The sequence below is a fragment of the Phyllostomus discolor genome, chromosome 13 (assembly GCF_004126475.2).
Source record: "Phyllostomus discolor isolate MPI-MPIP mPhyDis1 chromosome 13, mPhyDis1.pri.v3, whole genome shotgun sequence".
NCBI classification, from domain to species: domain Eukaryota; kingdom Metazoa; phylum Chordata; class Mammalia; order Chiroptera; family Phyllostomidae; genus Phyllostomus; species Phyllostomus discolor.
This window is the reverse complement of record NC_040915.2, coordinates 58870626-58891792: the sequence shown is the minus strand read 5'-3', so window position 1 is coordinate 58891792 and position 21167 is coordinate 58870626. Positions and strand designations below refer to the sequence as shown.

The 21167-nt window shown below is 50.9% G+C and overlaps 3 gene segments (V, D, J or C); all 3 read right to left on the bottom strand.

Annotated features, from left to right (window-relative positions):
• Positions 1 to 10810, bottom strand: part of LOC114509505 — a 167431-nt gene extending 156621 nt beyond the window's left edge. Inside the window, 1 exon segment of the V gene segment in view lies at positions 10753 to 10810. Coding sequence covers positions 10753 to 10798 — 46 coding nt within the window.
• Positions 10811 to 15627: 4817 nt separating this feature from the next.
• Positions 15628 to 16228, bottom strand: LOC114509595. The segment is given in 2 exon segments: positions 15628 to 15995; positions 16115 to 16228. Coding segments are annotated over 2 exon segments (399 nt in total).
• A 3508-nt stretch (positions 16229 to 19736) lies between these two features.
• Positions 19737 to 20354, bottom strand: LOC114509486. The segment is given in 2 exon segments: positions 19737 to 20122; positions 20229 to 20354. Coding segments are annotated over 2 exon segments (429 nt in total).
• Between the last annotated feature and the right edge of the window lie 813 nt (positions 20355 to 21167).

Sequence of the window (21167 nt, the reverse complement as noted above, 5' to 3'; positions counted from 1 at the left end):
ATCAGGGGGCGCAGGGTGGCAGACTAGCTCTGCCTTGTGCCACTTCATTCAGTCTCTTTACTGAGTGATGAAGTTCAAGTTCAGCCCACCCCTGAGTGGCTGGCATCATGGGTGAGCATTTTTGTCTGGTTAGAGTAACAAGAAAAACATGGTCTCACCAAGTATGTTGGGCAATGTTTCTTTCTCCTCTGTTTTCTTTCAAACTGTGTGTACACTATTATTTCCCACTTACACTGTTCACTAAAACAAATTAAAAAAAGCCCACCTGAGGCCAGATTTGTGTTTTTGAGCTTTGAAACTACAGGGGTAAAGAGCTTACAGAGCTGTCACAGCAAACAGGAAAGTAAACAGACGCATCTCTCATTCTGTCAGACATCACAGCAGACACACAGGGCACGTCGTCACCCACTTGTGATTCTACATCCAGTGTCGAGATGACTGGAGATCCAAAATCAACTGCACATTGTTTATAGATCAATTAGTCCAGGGATTTTGATAAAGGTGATGTATTCTGAAGTATTAAAAGGCAAAGCTGTTCAAATCTAATTTGCAATAACGAGTGAATCGTTTCTCCAGTGTGGCCATGACAGACAACATAATGTTTCCTAACACTCCGAGGTCTCTGGGTCCCTGCCTGGGAGCCGAGGTCCCAGGGAAGCCAGGTCACAGGTGTGGGAACCCTGTTTTTGTTGTCATGCCACCAGGAACTCCAAAACCGGGTCCACAGTGATTTTGTTTGCATTAGGAAACCACGTAGAAAATGGGGCATTTATGTTGAGCCATAAAGACAGACAAGGGTGAGACCGTGAGGTCTCTGGGTTCACAGCACAAGTGATAACAGAAGCCAAAACCTGAACCAGTGTTGGTCACAGTTGGGGACAGGACAGTGACGGGTCACTAGAGAGGGGAGGGCAGATGTTCACTTCACGTCCATGTGGCATGGGAGCTCTTTGTAGCCAGGGGTATGAAGGCCTGTGACTGTGCTAATCAGCCTCCTCATCAGGCTGGTCCTCACAGGTGGTCAAAGGGGCTGTGAGCACCAAGTAGGAGCTGGTGAACAGGGATGACTCTCAGGGACATTTGTCCCAGATATTATATTATTATTATACGTATCTATAGCAATCATGATAGCCAGCATTCCCCCTCAAACATAACAAATATGTCTGATAAAAAAGTTACTTTGATAACGTAAATCATAGGGGCTAAAATCCCCTTATTTCTATAGGAGTTGAACCTAAACTTAAGAATTCAAAAATCTTCATGCTACCACACTACACCCAATCCTAAATAAGGTAGCTAAATAAGCTATCAGACCCATACTCCAAAAATGTGGGTTTATGTCCTTCACTATATCTGACCTCAGATTTTGGGACCATTACCATGGCAACACTCAATGTGTTTGCCGACATATGTTCAGGAGAAGGTCATGTCGGATCTGGGCTCATCAAGAGCCACACAGGGGGCGTGACACAGGAACAGGGGGAGCACCTGCTCCTGCTGCCCCACAGCCCAGCCCCCAACCCGGACTGTTGACACACTCCAGTGGGGTATGAGAGGACAGGGGGACACAGTGCCTGTGGGCTCAGGAAACCCCACTCACCAGCGTCCCCATGGCCCTGGGTGCTGGCAGCTGTGAGAGCATCTCATCCATGGACCCACTTCACCCACGTGCCTGGAGCAGGCTCAGCATTTCCCTAGCAATAGCAGCTTTCTTACTGTGTGGGCCCTGGAGGAGGTGGTTCTGCTGCTTCAGTGATGCAGGGGCTGCAGTGCAGTGAGCATTTTGTACATAATACTCAGGCCCCAGGCAGATGTCAAGATGGGCCTTTCTCATTGATAAGGATTAGCTCAGGAGGAAGGATCCACCTGCTTCTAGGGCAGAGCCTTCAGAGTAGAGGATTCAGCACTTGGCAGATGGGGCCCTGCGGCAAGCTGGATCCCAGAGGCAGGGAAAGCACAAGGAGGGACAGGGGAGGTGGTGACAGCAAGGTCACTCTGTTAGGGCCCAGGATATCAAGTTCCATCTCCCAAAGACCCACTCTCCCTAGAATTCTGTCAGCCCCTTCATGGGGGCGAGCACCAGACTAGAGGCTGCACCTCACGGTACCCGCTGCAGTCTCTGCAGCTTGTGGGGCTCTGGGCACTGAGGGAGGACACAGTCTTTACATTTCTGTCCACATGGAGACGGTTTCTTCACATTTTCCCCCTCAGTTTCCATCTCTGAGGGTCAATGTCAGTGTTATAGTTCATGTCCCAGAGTGGTTTGCCCAGCCTGGCCCTGATGCTGTCACTACAGAGGCCCTGGCGGGGGCAGGGGTCCTCCTTGGGGCCCCCATGGAGTCCCTGAGCCCTAAGATTTCATCACAAGAGGTCATCCAGGTGCCACTGACCTTCAGGTTGACATGCGGGTGAGTGAAGAAAGTGCTCTCAGATTTGGGCCACAGTGAGATTCCACTAGTTTGTGGGTTTTTTATATCTCTTGACACTTATGTGTTAAAATACTGGTAGAGTACCTACCATATGGTAAAAGGAAAAGAATCAAGAGTGAGAAATTGAGAACTCTGCCGTATACAAGAAAATGAAAAAGACACATGAAAAACAGCATCTCCCCGTCACACTCAATGCAAATAAACTCGAAGGAGACATCACAACAGTAGCTGTAACTGGCACATGGAATTCAGGTTCAATTGACAGATGAGAACAACCACTTTCTAGATTTGGAGTGAAAATTAATAATGTAAACAATTAAAAATGCTATGAGGGAAATATGAAAATGAAAAAAATTATTTAAAAAGATAAAATGCAGATTTTTCTAGGAAGATGAGAAATGGTTTCAAGAAGCTAAATAAAATGAACACTTTCCTTAGAAAAATAAAACACATTACAATGGAACTATTTCACAAAAAGAGCATCAGGTGCAGTTAGTTGTGCAAAAACACTAACTCCTTAAGACACTGGATATTTCAAATGTGTTTGATATATATGTGTATTTATTTCCAAAATTTAACAAATGGGAGCTTTCATGATTCTTACAGCAAGCAGGTGAAACCAACGCCTGACAGGGAAAATACAAAAAAGGGAAAATTACAGGAAAAAACCCAAATTATGAATGCAAATGTTCTCATCAAAATGCTAACAGAGAGATTCCAAAATCAAACCAGTAAATAGATACAGCATTGCCACAGCTGATTTCTTCCAGATATCCAAGGTAGGTGCCATATCGACAAGCCACTAATAAAATACATCCTATTAATAGATCCTAAAATAAAATCATATGACCTCAGTAGATTCAGGAAAAACCTTTGATCAAATTTTGAAATATATTTCTAGTAAAAACACACACAGTGTGAACAGCAGGCACATTTGCAGTGTGGGAACTCACACTCCCTCCTCACACACACGACTGAGCCCCACACTCAGCTCTCAGCTACTGACGCGGGAGGACGACATTCCCACAAAGATCGGGCAATGTGACTTCACCTACGTTGTCATTCAGCATCACACAGGTAGTATTAACAACGTAGTTAAACAAGAAGAAACCCATGGTTGGTTTTTGCATTGATGGGAACAGACACGTGGGCATTCCCCAGCCCCAAATGTCGGCCACAGCCGGAGGTGCTATGGGGCTGGCTCAGTCAGTACAGAGGCCTCTCCCTGGGAGCTGCAGGGACAGGGGTTCACAGCGAGGGCCAACGACAGGGTGACAGCTCTGGAACATCCAGGAAAGAAGTCAGTGGCCACTGCCAGAGACACAGGATGCCCAGTCAGATTTTTTATCCCAAAAGATTGTACCCCCATTCCTGCACCTGGGCTTCAGAGCACAGCCACTCTGTGTCCCCAGCTGATGGGGAGCTGACTTCCTGTTCTGTCTGAGACCTGTTATCCAGGAAGGGGCTGCATGAGGTGCTGTGAGGACAGCGGTGGGGGAGGCACACCCATTCCCTAGGGGCTGCCTGGAAGAACCTGGCCTAAGGGTGGCGGCACCACAAGCAGAAGCCACAGGTTGTCCTGAGTGCCACATGCTGGGATGTCCCCTTTCAGGAGATGAGAAGGAGCTTCCCCTGGTCCCACAGGCCTGCAGCTCTCTGTGAGCATGGAGGACACTGTCATAGGAGTGGCAGTGAGAGGCAGCCTTATCCTCAGTTCTTAGCTCAGTGAGGGTCAGGGACCCTGAGCTGCCAGAGCTGATCCTGGGAATGGATCGTGGGCTGCACAGGGTGGATCTGTCATGAGTGATGGGCAGGGTTGGGGCTGAGTAGGACATGTTGGCGACAACACACATTCAGCCTTCCTGAGGTACAGTGATGCAAACAGCTGGTTTCTGTGTCCCTGGTTCTTGCTGACACATCACAGACTCTGTTGCTAGCACAGCCCTCCCCTGACACACAGGACCTTCCCCTCGTTTGAGAAAACTGCACAAGGTGTTGCTGCCACAGACAGGCCTCAGAGGCAGCGTTCAAAGGATGTGACCAATGTTCCTGAAAAAGTCCTGTGTTGGGTTTCAAACGTGAGTTCAGGCCAACCAAAGCAAGAAAACAGCTGTCTTCTCAGAGTGGGGACTGCACCGGGGAACTGCACTGCAGCGGACAGAAGGTTTTTGTCTCACTTCCCCACGGCCCTGCAGCACTGTGGGAGCACTGAGACTCCTGTCCCATGTTGTGCAGTAATAGTCGGCCTCGTCCTCAGCCTGGAGCCCACTGATGGTCAGGGTGCCGACACTGCCAGACTTGGATCCAGAGAATCGGTCGGGGATCCCTGAGGGTCTACTGCTAGTACCATAGATGATGGTCTTAGGGGGTTTTCCTGGGAACTGTTGGAACCAGTACACATCTTCACCATACCCAATGTTGGTGCTGCTTCCAGTGCAGGAGATGGTGACGGTCTGTGCTAGGTTTCCCGACACTGAGGACGGCTGAGACAGCGCAGCCTGGGCCCAGGACCCTGGAGGAGGGAGACACACAGAGATGGTGATCCTGGATCCAGAGACAGGAACAGGAAGAAGACCTCCAAGTATCCTCTCAAGATCTCCTCCCCTGTTCCCTTATCCAGTCACCTGTGCAGTGAGCCAGAAGGCTGAGCAGGAGAGGGGACCAGGCCATGGTGGAGTCCATCCCTGAGTCCTGCCTTCTTGGCCCCACAGCTGAAGCAGAGCTTCCCCCACACCTCTCCCTTCCCCTCTTCATACTCTGAGAGAGGGAGGGCCCACTCATGCAAATAGATCTGCCCCCCTTGCCCCTGATTTCTGATCCCTCCCTGGTCCCGCTGTCAGGTACCTGTGACTGGGGATTTCAGGGGGGTTAGGGTTGAGCCTGTGTGAGACTCAGGGTGTGTCAAGGTCACAGCTGTGTGACCTGAGCAGAGGACACCAGGCAGTGCCAAGTCATAGGTCCCAGCTCTGATGACCCTAGACCTTCAGGAACAGTCCCTGAGCGCCCCCTGGTGCCCAGACCTAGACACACCACTGTGTGACATGCTGCTGAGTCCCATCACACACAGATCCTGCCTCCCCACAGCCCTGTTCCCTGACCTGCTCCCTTAGGGGCGGTCCCAGTGCCCCTTTATAGGGGGTCCCCGTCACTCCAGGACTCTTTCATGTCCTACTCAGACTCCTCAGGGTGAGTTTGTCCACATGTCCCTTGGCTGGTCCGTAGTCAGCACCGCGCTGTTGCTTTCACTCAGGTCATCTCCCCTGGAGCAGGACCAGGCCCAGAGCAGTGACTGTCCCACAGCAGTGTGAGCCCTGTTTCAGGACAGTTTTATTTTTTACTGTGACTCCTCCCTTGTTAGAAATTGATCACTATTTCTCCAAGGCACAAAAATAATCTTTCAATGTATTTTCTCTCTTTCAGCAGACAGTAAGTATATTTTTATGCATATAAGTTTAACCAAGCTTTACCTAGTAAGTGGGAACTTCATTGTTTCATACATTGAATAAGTAATTCCCATGGTCCCGTGTATATTGGAATGAGAGCAGATATCTGAGTTTTTGAATCAGATTCTCTGACTCCAGCTTCCTGGACACAGAAGGGGACAGTGACAGTGACAGTACCACCTGTGACAAGGACCTTGGGAGTGGGGATCCTCAGTCATGACTTCAAGATCACCGGGGGAAGCACTTTGGAAAGAAAACCAGAAGGGGATGCATGATGGATTGTGGGGCCCCAGGCCCAGGTGCTGGTCCTCTGGGGCTGTCCTCCCTGAGGGAGGGGCAGGGGAAGCAGAGGCACCCAGGGGATGTGGGCAGGGCCACCATTGCTACTTGTAAACCTGCTTTCTCCGTGTGAGTCCTGCTGGGAAAGGAGGCCATACTTTGGACTTTCTGTTGCCTCCTCCCTTTCCCAGGAATACATCATTTCAGACCGCTCCTCACAGATGGGAGGGGGTGTGGCTCTCCTAAGAATTGAGCTTTTGGGGAACATTAAAAAGGTCGGGGGTCAGAGCTGCTCATTGGTGAGACTGGAACCACCTTGCCCGTTTCCCAGGTCAGTTTCCAGTGTCCACACACCAGACTCAACTGACCGATGATGAGGGTGGAAGGCAGAGTGACCCATGTGGTGGCACCAGTTAGGGAAACTGTCTGTCTCTGTTCTCTGATGGCTACCCAGGCCTGCCAGCCATGTGTCAGCCTGTGACCAACCCAGTTCCAACCCCAGGGACAGGTTTCACCTTCCTAGGAGGAGTGAGGCAGTCCTTGCCCTGGGCACAGTGAAGGTGTCAGGGTGCTGCTGTGAGGGATCTCATGCAGGCCAGGGCTCCCGGTCTGTTGGTGGCAGGGTCCCGTTGTCCTCACGGGGCAGGCTGCTGTGGGGTCACAAGCCTGGTAATGCCCCGGGGTTTCCCTCCCAGGATGAAATCAGCATGGTGTCACTGGGGTCAGTTAAACCTCAGAATGTTGGAAAACTAGTGATAGCCCACTTGTCTTCTGGAAAAGAGACCTCCCTGAGTCTCCACTGAACGAGCAGGGCATTGTGCGTAAAGTTTCCACCACAAGGCTCACCTTGAGACTCAACCACACTCACCTGCCTGTGACCTTCACCCAGGAGGTGCACCTACTCCCCTCGCACCCAGTTTCGAGGACCAGCCTCTCTCCGCATCCCATCCTTCACTTCCTCCCTCTGAAACCTGAAAACCAGACTGTCCTTCTCCTGCTCCCCTGCTCTGTCTCAGACCTGCACCAGGCTCATCTCTCACCAAACCACCGCCTCCTCCTGCTCACGGAACTGACTCTCATCCCCTCCCATCCTCCGCTGTGCAGCGGCTGGAACTCGGACACTTAATCAGATTCTCTGTCTTCTCAGTCACATCCTCTAGTGCTCCTCGCCCCTACCTGAGCCCAGCACACAACAGGTGTCCACCTGGTGGTGAATTATATGGGCCCAGGAACACTCAGCCATCTGGAGTCAGACACAACTGAGCTCTGTGTGTGTCCCTGGTGCCGTCCTGACCGGTCACAGATTCTCCTGGGCAGCCTGCCTCTGGCATCAGGAACTATCTGCTGGGTGACAGACCATCAGATGACATGTCGTTTTCTAAGACAGTCTTTGGGGGTGTACATTGAGACAATGGGCTACGGGTTCTAGACTGTGCTCCCTGATATGAGTGTGAGACAATAGATTCTGCTGAAATAAATAAACAATGAGAGATCTGTAAAAACCACACTGTGGTGGGGAAAGTCTTTGTCCCAGTGTGCAAAAGGCAGGAGAGCATTTCCCATGTAGGCCTTTCCCTAAGCTGGTCCTGGCAGGACCTGCCCCACACTGCCCCCTGCTGGTCTCTGATCCAGGGCCCACCAGCCCCCGGACCACAGCGCACACTCCTTCAGGGCACCCTGATTTGGCCCTGGGGCCTTTTGGATGTGACTTCCCGCAGCATGAGAATGAGTAGGCTTCTCCGTGGAGTTGGGAACTAAGACATTATTGTCTCCTGACAACCAGTGACTTCCAGGCCGCTCCATGCAGGACACATTCACTGTGTTTATGTTGCCAGACATTTCAGGTTTTCTTCACATGTGCTCGGGCTTCTTCTGCTTGCCTGGTGCCATTTCACATGGAAGAATGTCTTAATCCCAGTTCAAGGCTCGAAACCTTCACTGCACTCTGCCGGTTTGTGCTGACACAATGTCTGTGTGAATGTCGGGACATCGTGTCGTTGGTGTGTGTTGGAGACGCTGCTGTTCGACCCCGCCCCCACTGCCCAGGTACCTGCGGGTTGTGTCCCTCTCGGTCGCCACAGTCCACACTGTCAGAGAGGACGTGTCCTGTCTTCCTTCTTCCCACTCGGGCCTGCCATGTCCTCTTCAGCACAATTCTGATGATTTATTCTTTGCTTTTTTGAATATATTATATATTTATGATTCTTTTGCCTTTCCCCCTCTTATCTAATCTTAAAATTATTTTCATTCTAAAGCCTGAAAAATTAGTCACTACTATAAACAACTTTTTTGTGTGTGTATATTGTTTTCCCTTTTTCAACCCATTCCACATTGAGTCCTAATGAACTTTTTTGAAAATGGCTCCAAATTTGAACTTGAAGAGAAAACAGAGTTTTCTTGATATTTTCATGTAATTTTCATAAATGGTGGTATTGAGTGTTGTGTCATAGGCTCTAGACTTGAATGAACTCCAATGTTTTTAGAAACTTTTAAATAATTAGGATTCGTGTTATTAAACTGGGTACTGTGCATAAGTTATGAGCCTGAGAGCCAGGGCCTTGAAGGGACAGGGCTCCCTCCTGTACCTGGGAACTCAGCAGTTCCTCAAGGATGCGACCTCAGGAGGAAGTGGACATGCTACTGTGTGCGGATGTCAGACTCAAGGAATGATCAGCACATCCTGGGCCAGGCTCAGGGGACAGGTAGGGGACTGGGGTGCAGGGGACCTGAAGCTCCTGACTCTCACAAGCAGGGATTCTCTCTGTCATTCCCAGTCAACTTGAAGGTGGAGATATTGCAGCTTCTGGTGACAAAGAAATCTTCTTTTCATTGCATGAGCAGGAAGAACAGGAGGGACTTTTGTGGCATTCCTAAAGTAGCTTTGACTCAGAAGCATCAGTCCCTGCAGCTTCACTAGCACAGGGACAGAGAATCCAAACGTGAGCTGGTGCTGTCCACAAGTAGGGACAGATGTTTGGGGTTCTAATGGGGGGAATGGAGGGCGAATGTTCTAGCACTTCCCATGGACTGCATGTTCCTGGGTCTCTGGGTTGTCCTCAGACCTTTGACCATGACCACCAGCCTCATTCTCCATCAGGCTGCAGCCCTGTGTGATCACAGAGGGGTGTGCACTGACCTGACTCTGGAGAGTGGGGGTGGAACTCAAGGGGGTTCACCATGCCTCTGAGGTCACACACTTAAGGGCTCTGCCTGGGGGTCTGGACCGGCATCAGACACGCCCACAGTGCCTCTGCTTCTCCCCTGGTCAGAGCGTCCACAGGACCCTCCTGGGTGGAGTGTCCTTGTGCACACCCCGGGGAGGCTGTGCTTCCTGATACTGCAAAGTCCCCCTGGGAACTTGTGTTGGTTAAAAGCTACAATGGTACACGAGGAGAGGGAAGAACAGTCCTGGTCTCGTGGCCTCAGGAAACACCCGTCACGTAAATTCTTATGGATTCTGAGAGATATGGGCTATAGAAGAGTCACATCCAGGGACCCACTTCACCCACCTTCTCTGGAGGAGAATCACCGTCTTCCCAGCAACACTGGGGCCTCGCCTTCATCCCCTCATATCCCACACGGGGGTTTCATGTCCTCAGGCCCTCGATCTGCACACCTATTCTTGCCTGACGCCCTTCTCCCTGACATCACAACCCAGGCACCTGCGGTAGAACCAGGCCTGCTCTGTGCCTGGAATCTTCCCAGACCTGGGCCTTCACATAACACCTGAAGTGCCTTGTCTCAGGGACCAGGGTGCCTCAGGTCCCTGGAAGGGATGAGCAGGCTCTGCTGTGACCCCTTCATTGGACTCCTTGACCTCAGACAAACTTCTTATGCTGCCCCAGGCTTCCTTTCCTTCCCACCTTCTGCCACAGGATGGGCCATCCAGGCAAATGTGTGTACAACCACAGACTGCCCAGCCCCTCTCTGAGCCCTCCTGTGAGTCCAGAGCTCAGCTCACACCAAAGACTGAGGGGGATGGAGGATGGCTTCACCCCTGTGAGAGCCCTGGGAGGAAGCACCTGTTGAGACCACACAAAGATTCCTCCTCAGGGGACTCTGCGCAGTTGCAGAGGACACAGATGTTGAGGCCCCAGCAGTGAGCACAGGGTCCAGTCTGCAAACCTGGGCTCCACTGAGTGAACAGTCCTCCCTGAGCAGCTGTGCAGGGACCACTGGAAAGTCCCACAGCGCCCCCTGGTGTTGGCAGGGCACACATCTCTCTATGTTCCCTAAAGGCCTTGGAGCCCAGCTGGTCCCTGCAGCTCAGCAGGTCACTGACTGCATCCCCATGCCTATGGCAGGACTCCCCGATACTATGATTCTTATCTACTGTGTATAGTCCCAGTCCGGTTTCTCACTTCACAGTGGAGGCCCTGCCTATGCCTCATTCCTGACTGCTAAGATACACATGCCTCTCAAATTCCAGTCTTTCTCAAAGTTGTGCACACAGTATGTCCGCAGTCCCCACGCCTTCCCATCCCACTGCTGCTGGCTACAGGCAGGTTCCCATCTACACTATCTGGGACCACGCAGGTTCCCCCTCTGCAGTCTCTTATTTATCCTCACTTTGTCCCTGGGCATCTGAAGACTCACCATACCTGTGCAGTGGGAGAGAAGCATGAGCAGGAGAGGGGTCCAGGCCATGGTGCAGGCAGCTTCCTGGGCCCCAAATGAGGTCTGAGGTGGGCTGGGCCTCTTTCATCTCCCCCATTGGCTGGGAAGAGGAGGAGCTGTTCACTCTTATTTGTTTCCCCCAATGATGATGAACCTTTTCCACCCTGAGAACCAGCCAAGTGAGAGCCTAGCTGGTTGGACAGGGAGCTGGTGGGTGAGACTGGGTTTGCCCGCTGGGAGGGTCCAGGGCAGAAGCAGCTGCTGGGACCTTACACAGACCAGTGAGCAGCAGGCTCTGCCCAGCCCAGAGGGGATGCAGCTGCAGGGTCCCCATCAGTAACCACAGGCCCCAAGCCACAGCGGGAGGCACCCAGTGCCTGGTCCTGGTGGACCCACAGCACCCCTGCTCTCACTGCTCAGAATTCATCTGTGGATGGAAACACCTGGTCACTGTCAGTCCGCAGACGTCCCTGGGCACACCACGTGCTGTGCCCCAGGTCTCTGATAGAAACAAACCACCTTTTCCAGTGATGGGTCTTGGGGTATGAGGGGAAGGAGACATGGAAATAAGAACCACCTTCGCATGCTTCCAGAGCTCTAGGAGGGAGAGAGCAGAGGGCTCTCAGGAGGCACCCCTGAGCTGCCATTTCAACCAGGGCCCCAGGGAGGGGGCTGGGATCAGGGCTTAGACTGCACAGTGGGGTCATCCTGGAGAAAAAAGAATTTCGAAAAGACGGGCAGGTTTGTGAGACGGTGTACCAGGCTTGGCAAATACTCAGACTCGTAAGAACGTGAGGCACTGAGGCAGAGCCTGCAGACTGAGCATCGCAGTGTCGGAGGGCAACGCACTGGCTGGACGAGGGAGCACAGGGGATCCAGGTGGCTAAGAACCTTCTCTGACCTAGTGAATAATCGTCAAATATACACGACCTCTTAGGGAGGTGTATTTGACAGGGAACCAACTGCACATACAGTGCGCACCGTTTCATAAGGTTGGCATTTGTGTAAACCTGAGAAATTACCACCAATTCATCAAGAGAATGAGTGCACTTGTCAACCTCACAAACAGATCCATAGTCTTTCAAATTTCTTTCTTTTCAGACCCATCTCCCCAGTTCCCAGGCCAGCACTGATCTGCATTTCCCCCACAAACATTCAATGTCCTATTTTAGCATGGCATACATTTGAAATAATATATTATGCCCTGTCTTTATATTTCATCTGGCACTTAGAAACTGAACCCACACTACATCGTACATCCATGTCTTTTCGTTGCTAACAGTGCCCAGTCTGTGGATGATGCACCAGGCGTTTCAACACCCGCCCACGGAGACATCGGGGTCATTTCCGGTTTGCGGAGACTGGAAGGACAGCTGCTCTGAGTGCTTGTGAGGCCCCAGGGTGAGCACGTGCAGTGTGTGCGCCTTGCTCTCTGGTACGCGGCAGTGGGACGTGCTCGGAGGCACGTCTGTAACGTTTGAGGAAGTACCAGACCACCTTGAAAAGCGATTCCCTGACTTTGGTTCCCACCAGCGGGGCCTGAGAGCGGGGCCTGTGCCGCTTCCCACCCGGCAGGATCAACCACGGGACCTTCAGACGCTCTCAGGAGTGTGGCGCCTTCTCCTGTGGCTTCATCCGCACGTCACTGACGCCTTGTGAGGCCGAGCATTTCTCCCCGTGCTTGTTTCCCATCTTCATGTTATACTCAGCGGGGCTTCTTTTGAAATAACCTTTTCAGCACTAAGTGATCTACATTAAAGTGTTTTTTTTTTTGTTTAAATCAGATACACGACTTGCAAATGGTCTGTGGCTGAGGTGGCCATTCTGTCCACATTGTCTGTCAAAGAGCACAGTATTTACAACCTGGTAAAGCACAGAGGATTCATATCTGGTGTTTCTTCTGCTGTTCCAGCTCAGAAAGTTTTGCCAGCTTGAGGTTTTGTGCACATTTCCTGGTGGAATTGTGTTTTCATCTCTAAATGTTAGCAGTTCTATTTCTAGCACAGAGGGTGTTCTTCTCCTTTACAGTGATAATGCCTTCCCTTCCTTTACTCCTGGGTTACCACACGAGCCGGGGTTTAAGACATGTCTCTCCTGATCCACAGATGAAGGAGTCAAAGGAGCCAGTGAGAAGAAAGGAACCCTTGGGGATTTTATGTCCCAGAGGCTGCAGCTACCAGGTTCCAGCCCGGGGACAGGAACAGGGGCCCTGCTGGCCCCTGGGGGCAGGCACAGCTGCTCACACCTCAGCACCAGCTCCAGGACCCTGGGTCTCCCCCAGAGTCCACGTCAGCGGGGCCCCTGGGTGTGAGCTCCCCGGGTGAGAAGAGAAGAATTCTGAGAAGATGATCAGAGGGGGCAGGGCCTGTCCAGAATGAGCTCCCACTCTAGGCTGAGGCCTGGACACACGGACTCCCTAAGTCACATCACCTCTGGGCCTCTGCCCACCTCAGGCAGCTTCCTTCTCTCGCCACATCTTCTGGACAGTTCTCTGCTGTCATCAGGTGATGGTACCTGTGATGGTTTACCTGGCTTGTAGCATGTTAGGGGGCTTCCTTAGACCCTCGGATCCAGGAAAGAGCCTCCCAGGCTCAGGGAGGGCGGATGGGAGTGACAGCAGAGTCACAAACACAGACAGACATGGACAGGAGGGGATGAGCTAGGAGCAAGGTGGCAGGTCTGTCTGGTTCCCAGGGACCTTGAGGAGGAGCAGGAGGAGCTTCCCTCCTGGAAGGTTAGGGTTGGAAGGGCTCCAGGCCTCTTCACTGCATGAACCTCGCATACCTGACTCTAGGGGGCAGCAAAGCACCAATTCCCCATCTACCCCCTCAGTCCTGGCTGACCATCTTCGGATGCATAGCATACAAAACGGACTGATGCGGAAGATTTTGACTTTAGGGAAGATCTGCAAGACTAGCAGCTCTGAGGGAGCTGTGGCCATAACTGAGACATCTTTTGAACAAAAGCTGCCTTAAAATTAGAACAGGCAAACAAACCAAAATAAACCAACAAAAAATGTTTGCATGTGATGCTCCATATGAATACACAGCCCTTTGTAACACTCTTCATTGGGAACTGGACTCTGTAAGATACCCCCAGCCCGCCCCTGGGAGGGTAAGTCACAGAGCTGAGCTGGGAGTTGCTGTACACAAATGTTCTCATGCTGTCGTTTATAATGCGTGTTTGGAGACTCCTTGGGATACGCGTCAAATCTCAAATCGGTGAGCTTGGTGTCAAGTTCAGGTATAACATCCCTATTAAAGGCCATGTTTGCATCTTCTTGTAATGTTTCTTTGAAATAAGAAAATAATAGTACAACTGTAATAGTCAAATTAACTGTTACCATCATTCTTGTCACCTGGAAAGCAGCTGGTTACACAAATCTTATATAAAATAAAATTGAGGCTTTGGAAGTGAAGGGAATTTTTGGTTGTCACCAAAGTGATTGTGACTTCACCCCCTTTATTGGTGGGGGAGTAGAAGCCAGAGCCCAGAATTCTCAGTGACCAGCATGTTATAGCTTAACCACCCAGTACAGTCTAACCCAGAGTTGCCCATAGAAAAAGGCATTAAGCATCAGCAGGAGGACTTGCCACAGAGCTTTTAAGATTGCCTTCATTTCACCTAATATGAGGTGCTGCATGAAATTCTAAATGGGTCCATGATGTTCTAACACTCACTGCACGGCTCCATGGAACAGTGCAGACCTGAGTGTGGAGGCGTGCCTAACCCTCCTCTTTGAAACCCAGAGGAGTGGTCACTTCAACACTTTGTGCAATTACATTAAATCATAATGCAATGTGTGTGTGTGTGCGTGTGTGTGTGTGTGTGTGTGTGTGTGTATTCCTGCCCTAATTCCTGAAGCAGAAATCCTGAAACACTTATAAAGCCCTGGGTGGCACGAGTGTCCCTTTCCCTGACATGGTGACTCTGGGTGGGCTCCTGAATGGGGCTTGGTCACCACAGAGACCAACCCTGATCAGAAGGTTGGAATTTTCAGCTCCACTCCCACTCTCTTAATGACAGAGGAGGGCTGAGAGATGAGTTAATAATTAACCATGTCTATGATGTGAAAACCCCATACAATTCCCCAGTGTCTGAGCTTGTGGAGCTTCTGGTTTGACCAAGGAATCCACAGCAGGAGGGTGGCACATGCCAGCTTCACAGGGACCTTCCCAGACCTCGTCACCCACACACCTCTTCATCTGCCTGTTCCTCTCTGTCCTTTACCCCGCTCTCTAACAATGTGGTAGAGAAAGTGCTCCCCTGAGTTCCACGAGATGCTCTAGCAAATTAATCACACCCAAACTCAGGACCATGGGAACCTCCCGATGCAGCCAAATCCCACAAAACTGGGGGCAGTCTGCAGACGTCCTGTTCGTGATTGGCATCTGAGTGGGGACAGTCCTGGGGGACGCAGCCCTGACCTGTTCATCTCACACGGGCTCCAGGCAGATAGTGCTAGCACTGAGGTAAATTTGCAGGGAATACAGCTGGTGTCTGAGAGAACCTCTTGATATGATGAAAAATTCCCTCACGTTTTGTGGCCATGAGCATCAGAAGTAAAGTTTTCTACATGAGCAGTAAAGAAGATAAAACTGCAGGATAAAGCTAAGTTCTTTCAGTTTAAAAATATTTCTTGAGGGTAATTTACTCCAGATGCCATGGGCCTGTGACCTCAGGTTCTATTGTCTCTCGAGGGTGTTCCTGGGATGCCCCGTGCTGCCTTAGGTGACAGCCCTAAGCTGTGGGTTACGCTTTCCCCCGCAAGGACAGGTGTTGCCACAGAGAAGCCTCCCCTGCAGGGGCCATCACCGAAAGGGAAGCTCAAAGCCAAAATGTATGGGCCCAAGGGTTTTTGTCTCACTTCCTCGTCATCTGAGCCACTGTGAGTAACCGTAGCTGCTACCACTGCCATAATGTACAGCACAGTAATAGTCGGCCTCGTCCTCAGGCTGCAGCCCAGAGATGGTCAGGAGCCCTGCATTGGCCGAGGCGTCTTTGGATCCAGAGAAGCGGCTGGGGACCCCGGAGCCCTGCTGCTTGTCTGAGTCTGTGTAGTAGTACAGCAGATACCAGGGAGGGCTCCCTGGCTTCTGCTGGTACCAAAATATAGCATAGCTGCCAACACTGAAGCCACTGCTCAGGGTGCAGGTGAGTCTGGCTGTGGCTCCAGGAGATGCAGAGAGGGAGGGCGGCTGAGTCAGCACAGGCTGGGAGAGGGAACCTGCGGAAACATTGACACTTGTGAGTGATGGGGTAGCACCACTGGAACCTTCTCAGGAGATGGAGCAGAAAGGAAATAAAATTGGGAACTGAACCCTGGTCCCCAAGGCCTGCCCCTACCTGTGCAGTGAGAGAGGAGCACGAGGAGGAGAGGAGTCCAGGCCATGGTGCACACAGCCCCTGAGCCCACAGTGGGGCTGGGCTGCCCAGGCCTCCTTTTCTCCCCACCCTCTGCCAGGGGAGGGGCTATTCATGTAAATATGTGTCCATCCAGGGACTACTCAGCCCCTCCCTGAGCCCTGGTGCTGGAGCTCAGCTCGCACCCCAGACAGACAGGGATGGAGGTTGTCTTTACCCCTTGAAAAATCTGATGGATCAGACAAGGTCAGGTGCATGCAGGGTAGCATGGCCTTACAGAGTATATCTGAATGAACCTCAAATACTAGTTTGAAAGACCATAAGCACCCCTATGTTCATTGCCCCATTACTTACACTCGCCAAGATATGGAAGCAGCCTAAATGTCCATCAGTAGAAGAATGAATAAAACAGCTATGGGACATTTACACAATGGAATAGTACTCAGCAGTAAAAATAAAGAAAAATTTACCCTTTATGGATGGGTATGGATGGACCTGGAGAATATTTTGCTGTGTGAAACAAGCAAGTCAGAGAAAACCAAATACCATATGATTTCACTCGCATGTGGAATCCAAAGAACACCCTGAACTAATAAGGAAAATGAAGACACACTCTGAGATAGAGACCAGGGTGACAGCTAAGGGGGGAGGGTCAGAGGGTAGAGAGACTGAGCAAAAAGGAAACAGGACTCATGGACCTGGACAACAGTAGGGTGATTGTGGGGGAAGGGGTGATTAAGGGGGACTGAATTGTAATGCAAAAAAACATGAGTAAAGAAAGAAAAAGCCTGGAGAGGAAGCACCTGCTGAGACAGCACAAAGGTCTTTGCTCAGAGGATCTGCCAGGCCACAGAGGACCCCTCACCAGAGTAACAATCAGTAAGTTCTGGCCCCTCCCCGAGTCCCAGGCTCCACTGAGTAGAGGGTCCTAGCTGAGAAGCTGCATAGAGGCCACAGGACAGTCCCACAGCGCCCCCTGCTGGTCACAGCCCACACTCCTCACATTGGCCTGAAGCCCTAAGAGCCCTGCTGGTCTCTGCTGCTCAGCAGGTTGCACATGGTTCCTTGGGCTTCATTCCTAAAACTAGAACGACTTTGTGACCCAGAATTCCACTTGTGGGTATTTATCTGAAGAAAACTAAAACATCTTTGAAAGACATGTGCAACCCCATGTCCAGGACAGCATTGTTATACAACAGCCAACATATGGAAATCACCTAAGTATACATTGATGGGTGAATGGCTAAAGATCATGTCATACATCATATATAATGTTAAATCAATGTATAAACGAGCCTTGAAAGAAATGGAATCTTGTCATCTGACACAACATGAACAAAAACTTGAGGACATTATGCCATGTAAATAAGTCAAACAGAAGGACAGACACCATGATCTCACTTATCTGTGTAATCTGATCAACAACAAAAAAACTAATAAACACAAGATACAGAGAAGAAATTGGTGGTTGCCAGAGGCTGAGGTAGGTAGGGTGGGACAGAAATGAGAGAAGAAGTTCAAAGGTAGAAAATTGCAATTATGGCATAAATCAGGCCCTGGCCAGGTAGCTCAGTCAGTTAGTTGTGCTGAGATGAGGCAATGTCGGGGGTTCGATCTGTGTTCAGGGCACATACAGGAAGCAACCGATGAATGTGGAAGCAAGTGGAACACCAACATCCGCATCTGTGTGTCTCTCTCACTGTCTCTCTCCTCTCTTTCTCCCTGTCTCCCTCCCACCCCCTTCCTCCCTCTCTCTCTAAAGTCATTTCTCCTAAGAAGGCATAGTTATGTATTTTAGAGTGTTATAGAAGCCAATATCAGGGAAAGGGCAGACTCATCACACTGGGCACCATCATGTGCAATTCCACTCAGTGGACAGGACAATCAAATATTCCTGAGTGAACTAGTGCAGGAACAGGCACATCTGTAAATATCTTCATATGCAGTGCTACGTGCCCCTGAACCAAACCTGAGTTCATTCTTGCATCGGCAACTCTGACACGTCACTGCCGGGAGCATCACGCCTCCTCCCCCTGGGGATACCTGTCAGTTTCCATTAATAAGGAGAGTAGTCCTGCTCCGACCCGTGCCCACCCACTCACGTGATTATGTAACGACAGTGCACAGCACAGCCACACCTGCACTGTTACCTGTATCCCCCTGGGAAGCCACTTTGTCATCGGAGCACAGTTTTAAGTGCAGTTTCCTTTGCTGTTAGTCTGATTGGTGTCCCCCACTGTGACAGGTACTTCAGTCAGCAAATTTTCTCCCCACCTTTCCCCTGAGGGCAGGGGATCATGCCTTCTCAATGCAAACTGATGAGGTCCTGCCACCTTCCACATTCCACCAAGGGACCCTCAACTTCCTAACCTGCATGTCAAGTACACACGTTAAGGTCTGTCATTGTGTTTCACAGTTTTCAATGCATTTCACAGCGCCGTAGTGCCATTTAGGAGACATTACATTCTCATACAGAATAATTCAGTTGCTCCTGCTTTGTTTTCACATGGTCAAATTTAAAACACATGTTCATACTCTCCCTACACATTTGCCTCTTCCAAAATGTGACATCATTAGAATCATGTTAAAAATGACATCACCTTTTAAAAGGAAGCCCCTTGTTGGAGGACCTCTCTGCTGCTCCCGGCTTGGGGTGAGCCCACACACAGCTGTAATACACACCCACGCACGGCCTGTCGGTTGCTCTCAGGGTGGGGAGACTGTTGATAAAGATACTTTAAACTTTCACATGCAGGTGTCTCTCTGAACAGAAATTCCAATTTAATTTCATAATGTCATTTTATTTACTGTAACTTTTAATTGAGATATTATTGACATACAACATTATATTCATTTCAGCTGCACAACATCATCAGTCTATGTTGATAAATATTGCAAATTCATCAGCAAAATGAGTCTACCTAACTCCCATCACTACACATTGTAACAATGTTTATTATTTCTTGTGCTGTGAATGTTGGAGATCCACTCCTGCAGCTGCGTTCACATACGCATGGCCACAGAATCCCCGCCCCAGTCCCCATGCTGTCCACGACATCCCCGAACCACTCATTTCACAACTGGGAGTTGGTTCCCTTTCACTGCCTTTACCCATGTGGCCACCCCTTCACCCAGACCTCTGGAAACCACCAATCTGTTCTAATTGTATGCTTTTACATGGGCATATATTACAGAAAACTCATTGAAAATCAGAAGACAAAACAAAGCAGTCAGCAGTGATTACACTGAAGGACATTATAAAGTGAGATGCAAACCGCTGACTCACCCTTCATGCACAGCACACACAGTGCTCAGGCCCCATGGTAGGTTTAGGGGCCCAACAAAATGTCTTATTTATTTGAACATCACAAGAAAAACTGAATGCAAACCAGTCTTGAAGTCAACAGTCTCCATCATGTGGGAAAACGGACTTTCAGTTTCATTTAGGACACTCAGTCTGGGAAAGTGCTGCTGTGAGTGACTGTGAGGACAGGAGGGAAAGAACCATCCTGCAATCCCAGACAGTGTCCCTGGGGGAACCCGGGCCAAAAACATCAACCAGAGAATGAGCAGAAGTCACAGGGCTCAGGCTGAGGCTGAGCTGCAGCGGCTGCAGTGTTCAGCCAGCTCCCAGATGACACAGGGGTTCTTGTCTCACTTCCCCACAGGCCTGCAGCACTGTGCGCCCGTTGACATTGGTATCATAGGTCTGGCAGTAATAATCAGCCTCGTCCTCAGCCTGGAGCCCAGTGATGCTCATGGAGGCTGAGCTGCCAGACTTGGAGCCAGAGAATCGGTAAGGGACCCCTGAGGCTAGTTTGCTATTACCAGAGATGAGGAGTTTGGGGGCCTTTCCTGGGAGCTGTTGGTACCAGTGCACATCATAACCCCCGATGTTGGAGCTGCTTCCAGTGCAGGAGATGGTGAGGGTCTGTCCTGGGTACCCAGACACAGAAGGTGGCTGAGTCACCACAGACTGGGCCCAGGACACTGGGAGAGAGACACACAGAGATGGTGATTATGGGTGTAGAGACAAACAAGAAAGTACAGCATGAGTTTGCCCAGGGAGCCACCCCCTGTCCCCATAAGCAGTCACCTGTGCAGTGAGCCAGGAGGGTGAGCAGGAGAGGGGACCAGGCCATGGTGGAGACCATCCCTGAGTCCTGCCTTCTGTGGCCCCACAGCTGAAGCAGGGTTTCCCAAAACCTCTCCCTTCCCTTTGTACTCTGAGAGAGGAGGACCCATTTATGCAAATGATTCCCCGACCCACCTCCTCAACTATTTCATTCCTCCCTGAGCTCAAATCACCTACCCCTGCCCCAGGACCCTGTGCATGACTGCGAGGTGGGGCTTTGTGAGACCTGTGCATTGGGGAAGTCACATCTCTAAACCTCAACTGGCTGGTCCCAGCTCAAATCACCCCAGTTCCCTCAGGAACAACCCCCGAGCACCCTCTAGTGCCCAGGCCCAGACTCCATTGTGTGTGGTGACCAGAACCCAGAAGAGACAGCCTCTGACTTCCACTTTCTGTCCACTGAAAACTGCCTTAGGGCCAGGCCAAGTGTCCCCTCTTGTGGCTTCCCCATCACCCCAGGGCACATTAGTGATGTCCTCAGAGACCTCAGGATCAGCCTCTCCACACCTCCCTGGGATTTCCATGCTGAGGAATAACGTGCTGTCTCTTACTTAAACCCTTAGGCCAGTATCAAGTCCAGAGCAGTGACCAGCCCCAGGCAGGCATGTCCCCTTCTGTGCAGGACACGGGTTCCTTCCTCCCTCATGTTAGAGGTCTCCTTCCCTGTGGGTCCCCAGAAAAACTGAGGAGAAAGGGCCCCTTCTCTCTAGGGATGGGGCGGTTATGGGGAGAAAGCCCCCTGCTCCTCCTTAGTGTGTGATGTTGAGTGCCCCTTTGTCCGTCATTATCCCACCTGCAGGGGACCCTCGGTCCCTGCACACTGTGAGCAGGGATCCCTCCTGGGAGCCTGCCCTCCAGTTCACAGTCTAAGGTTGCCCGGGACCTTGCCCTATGGCATTG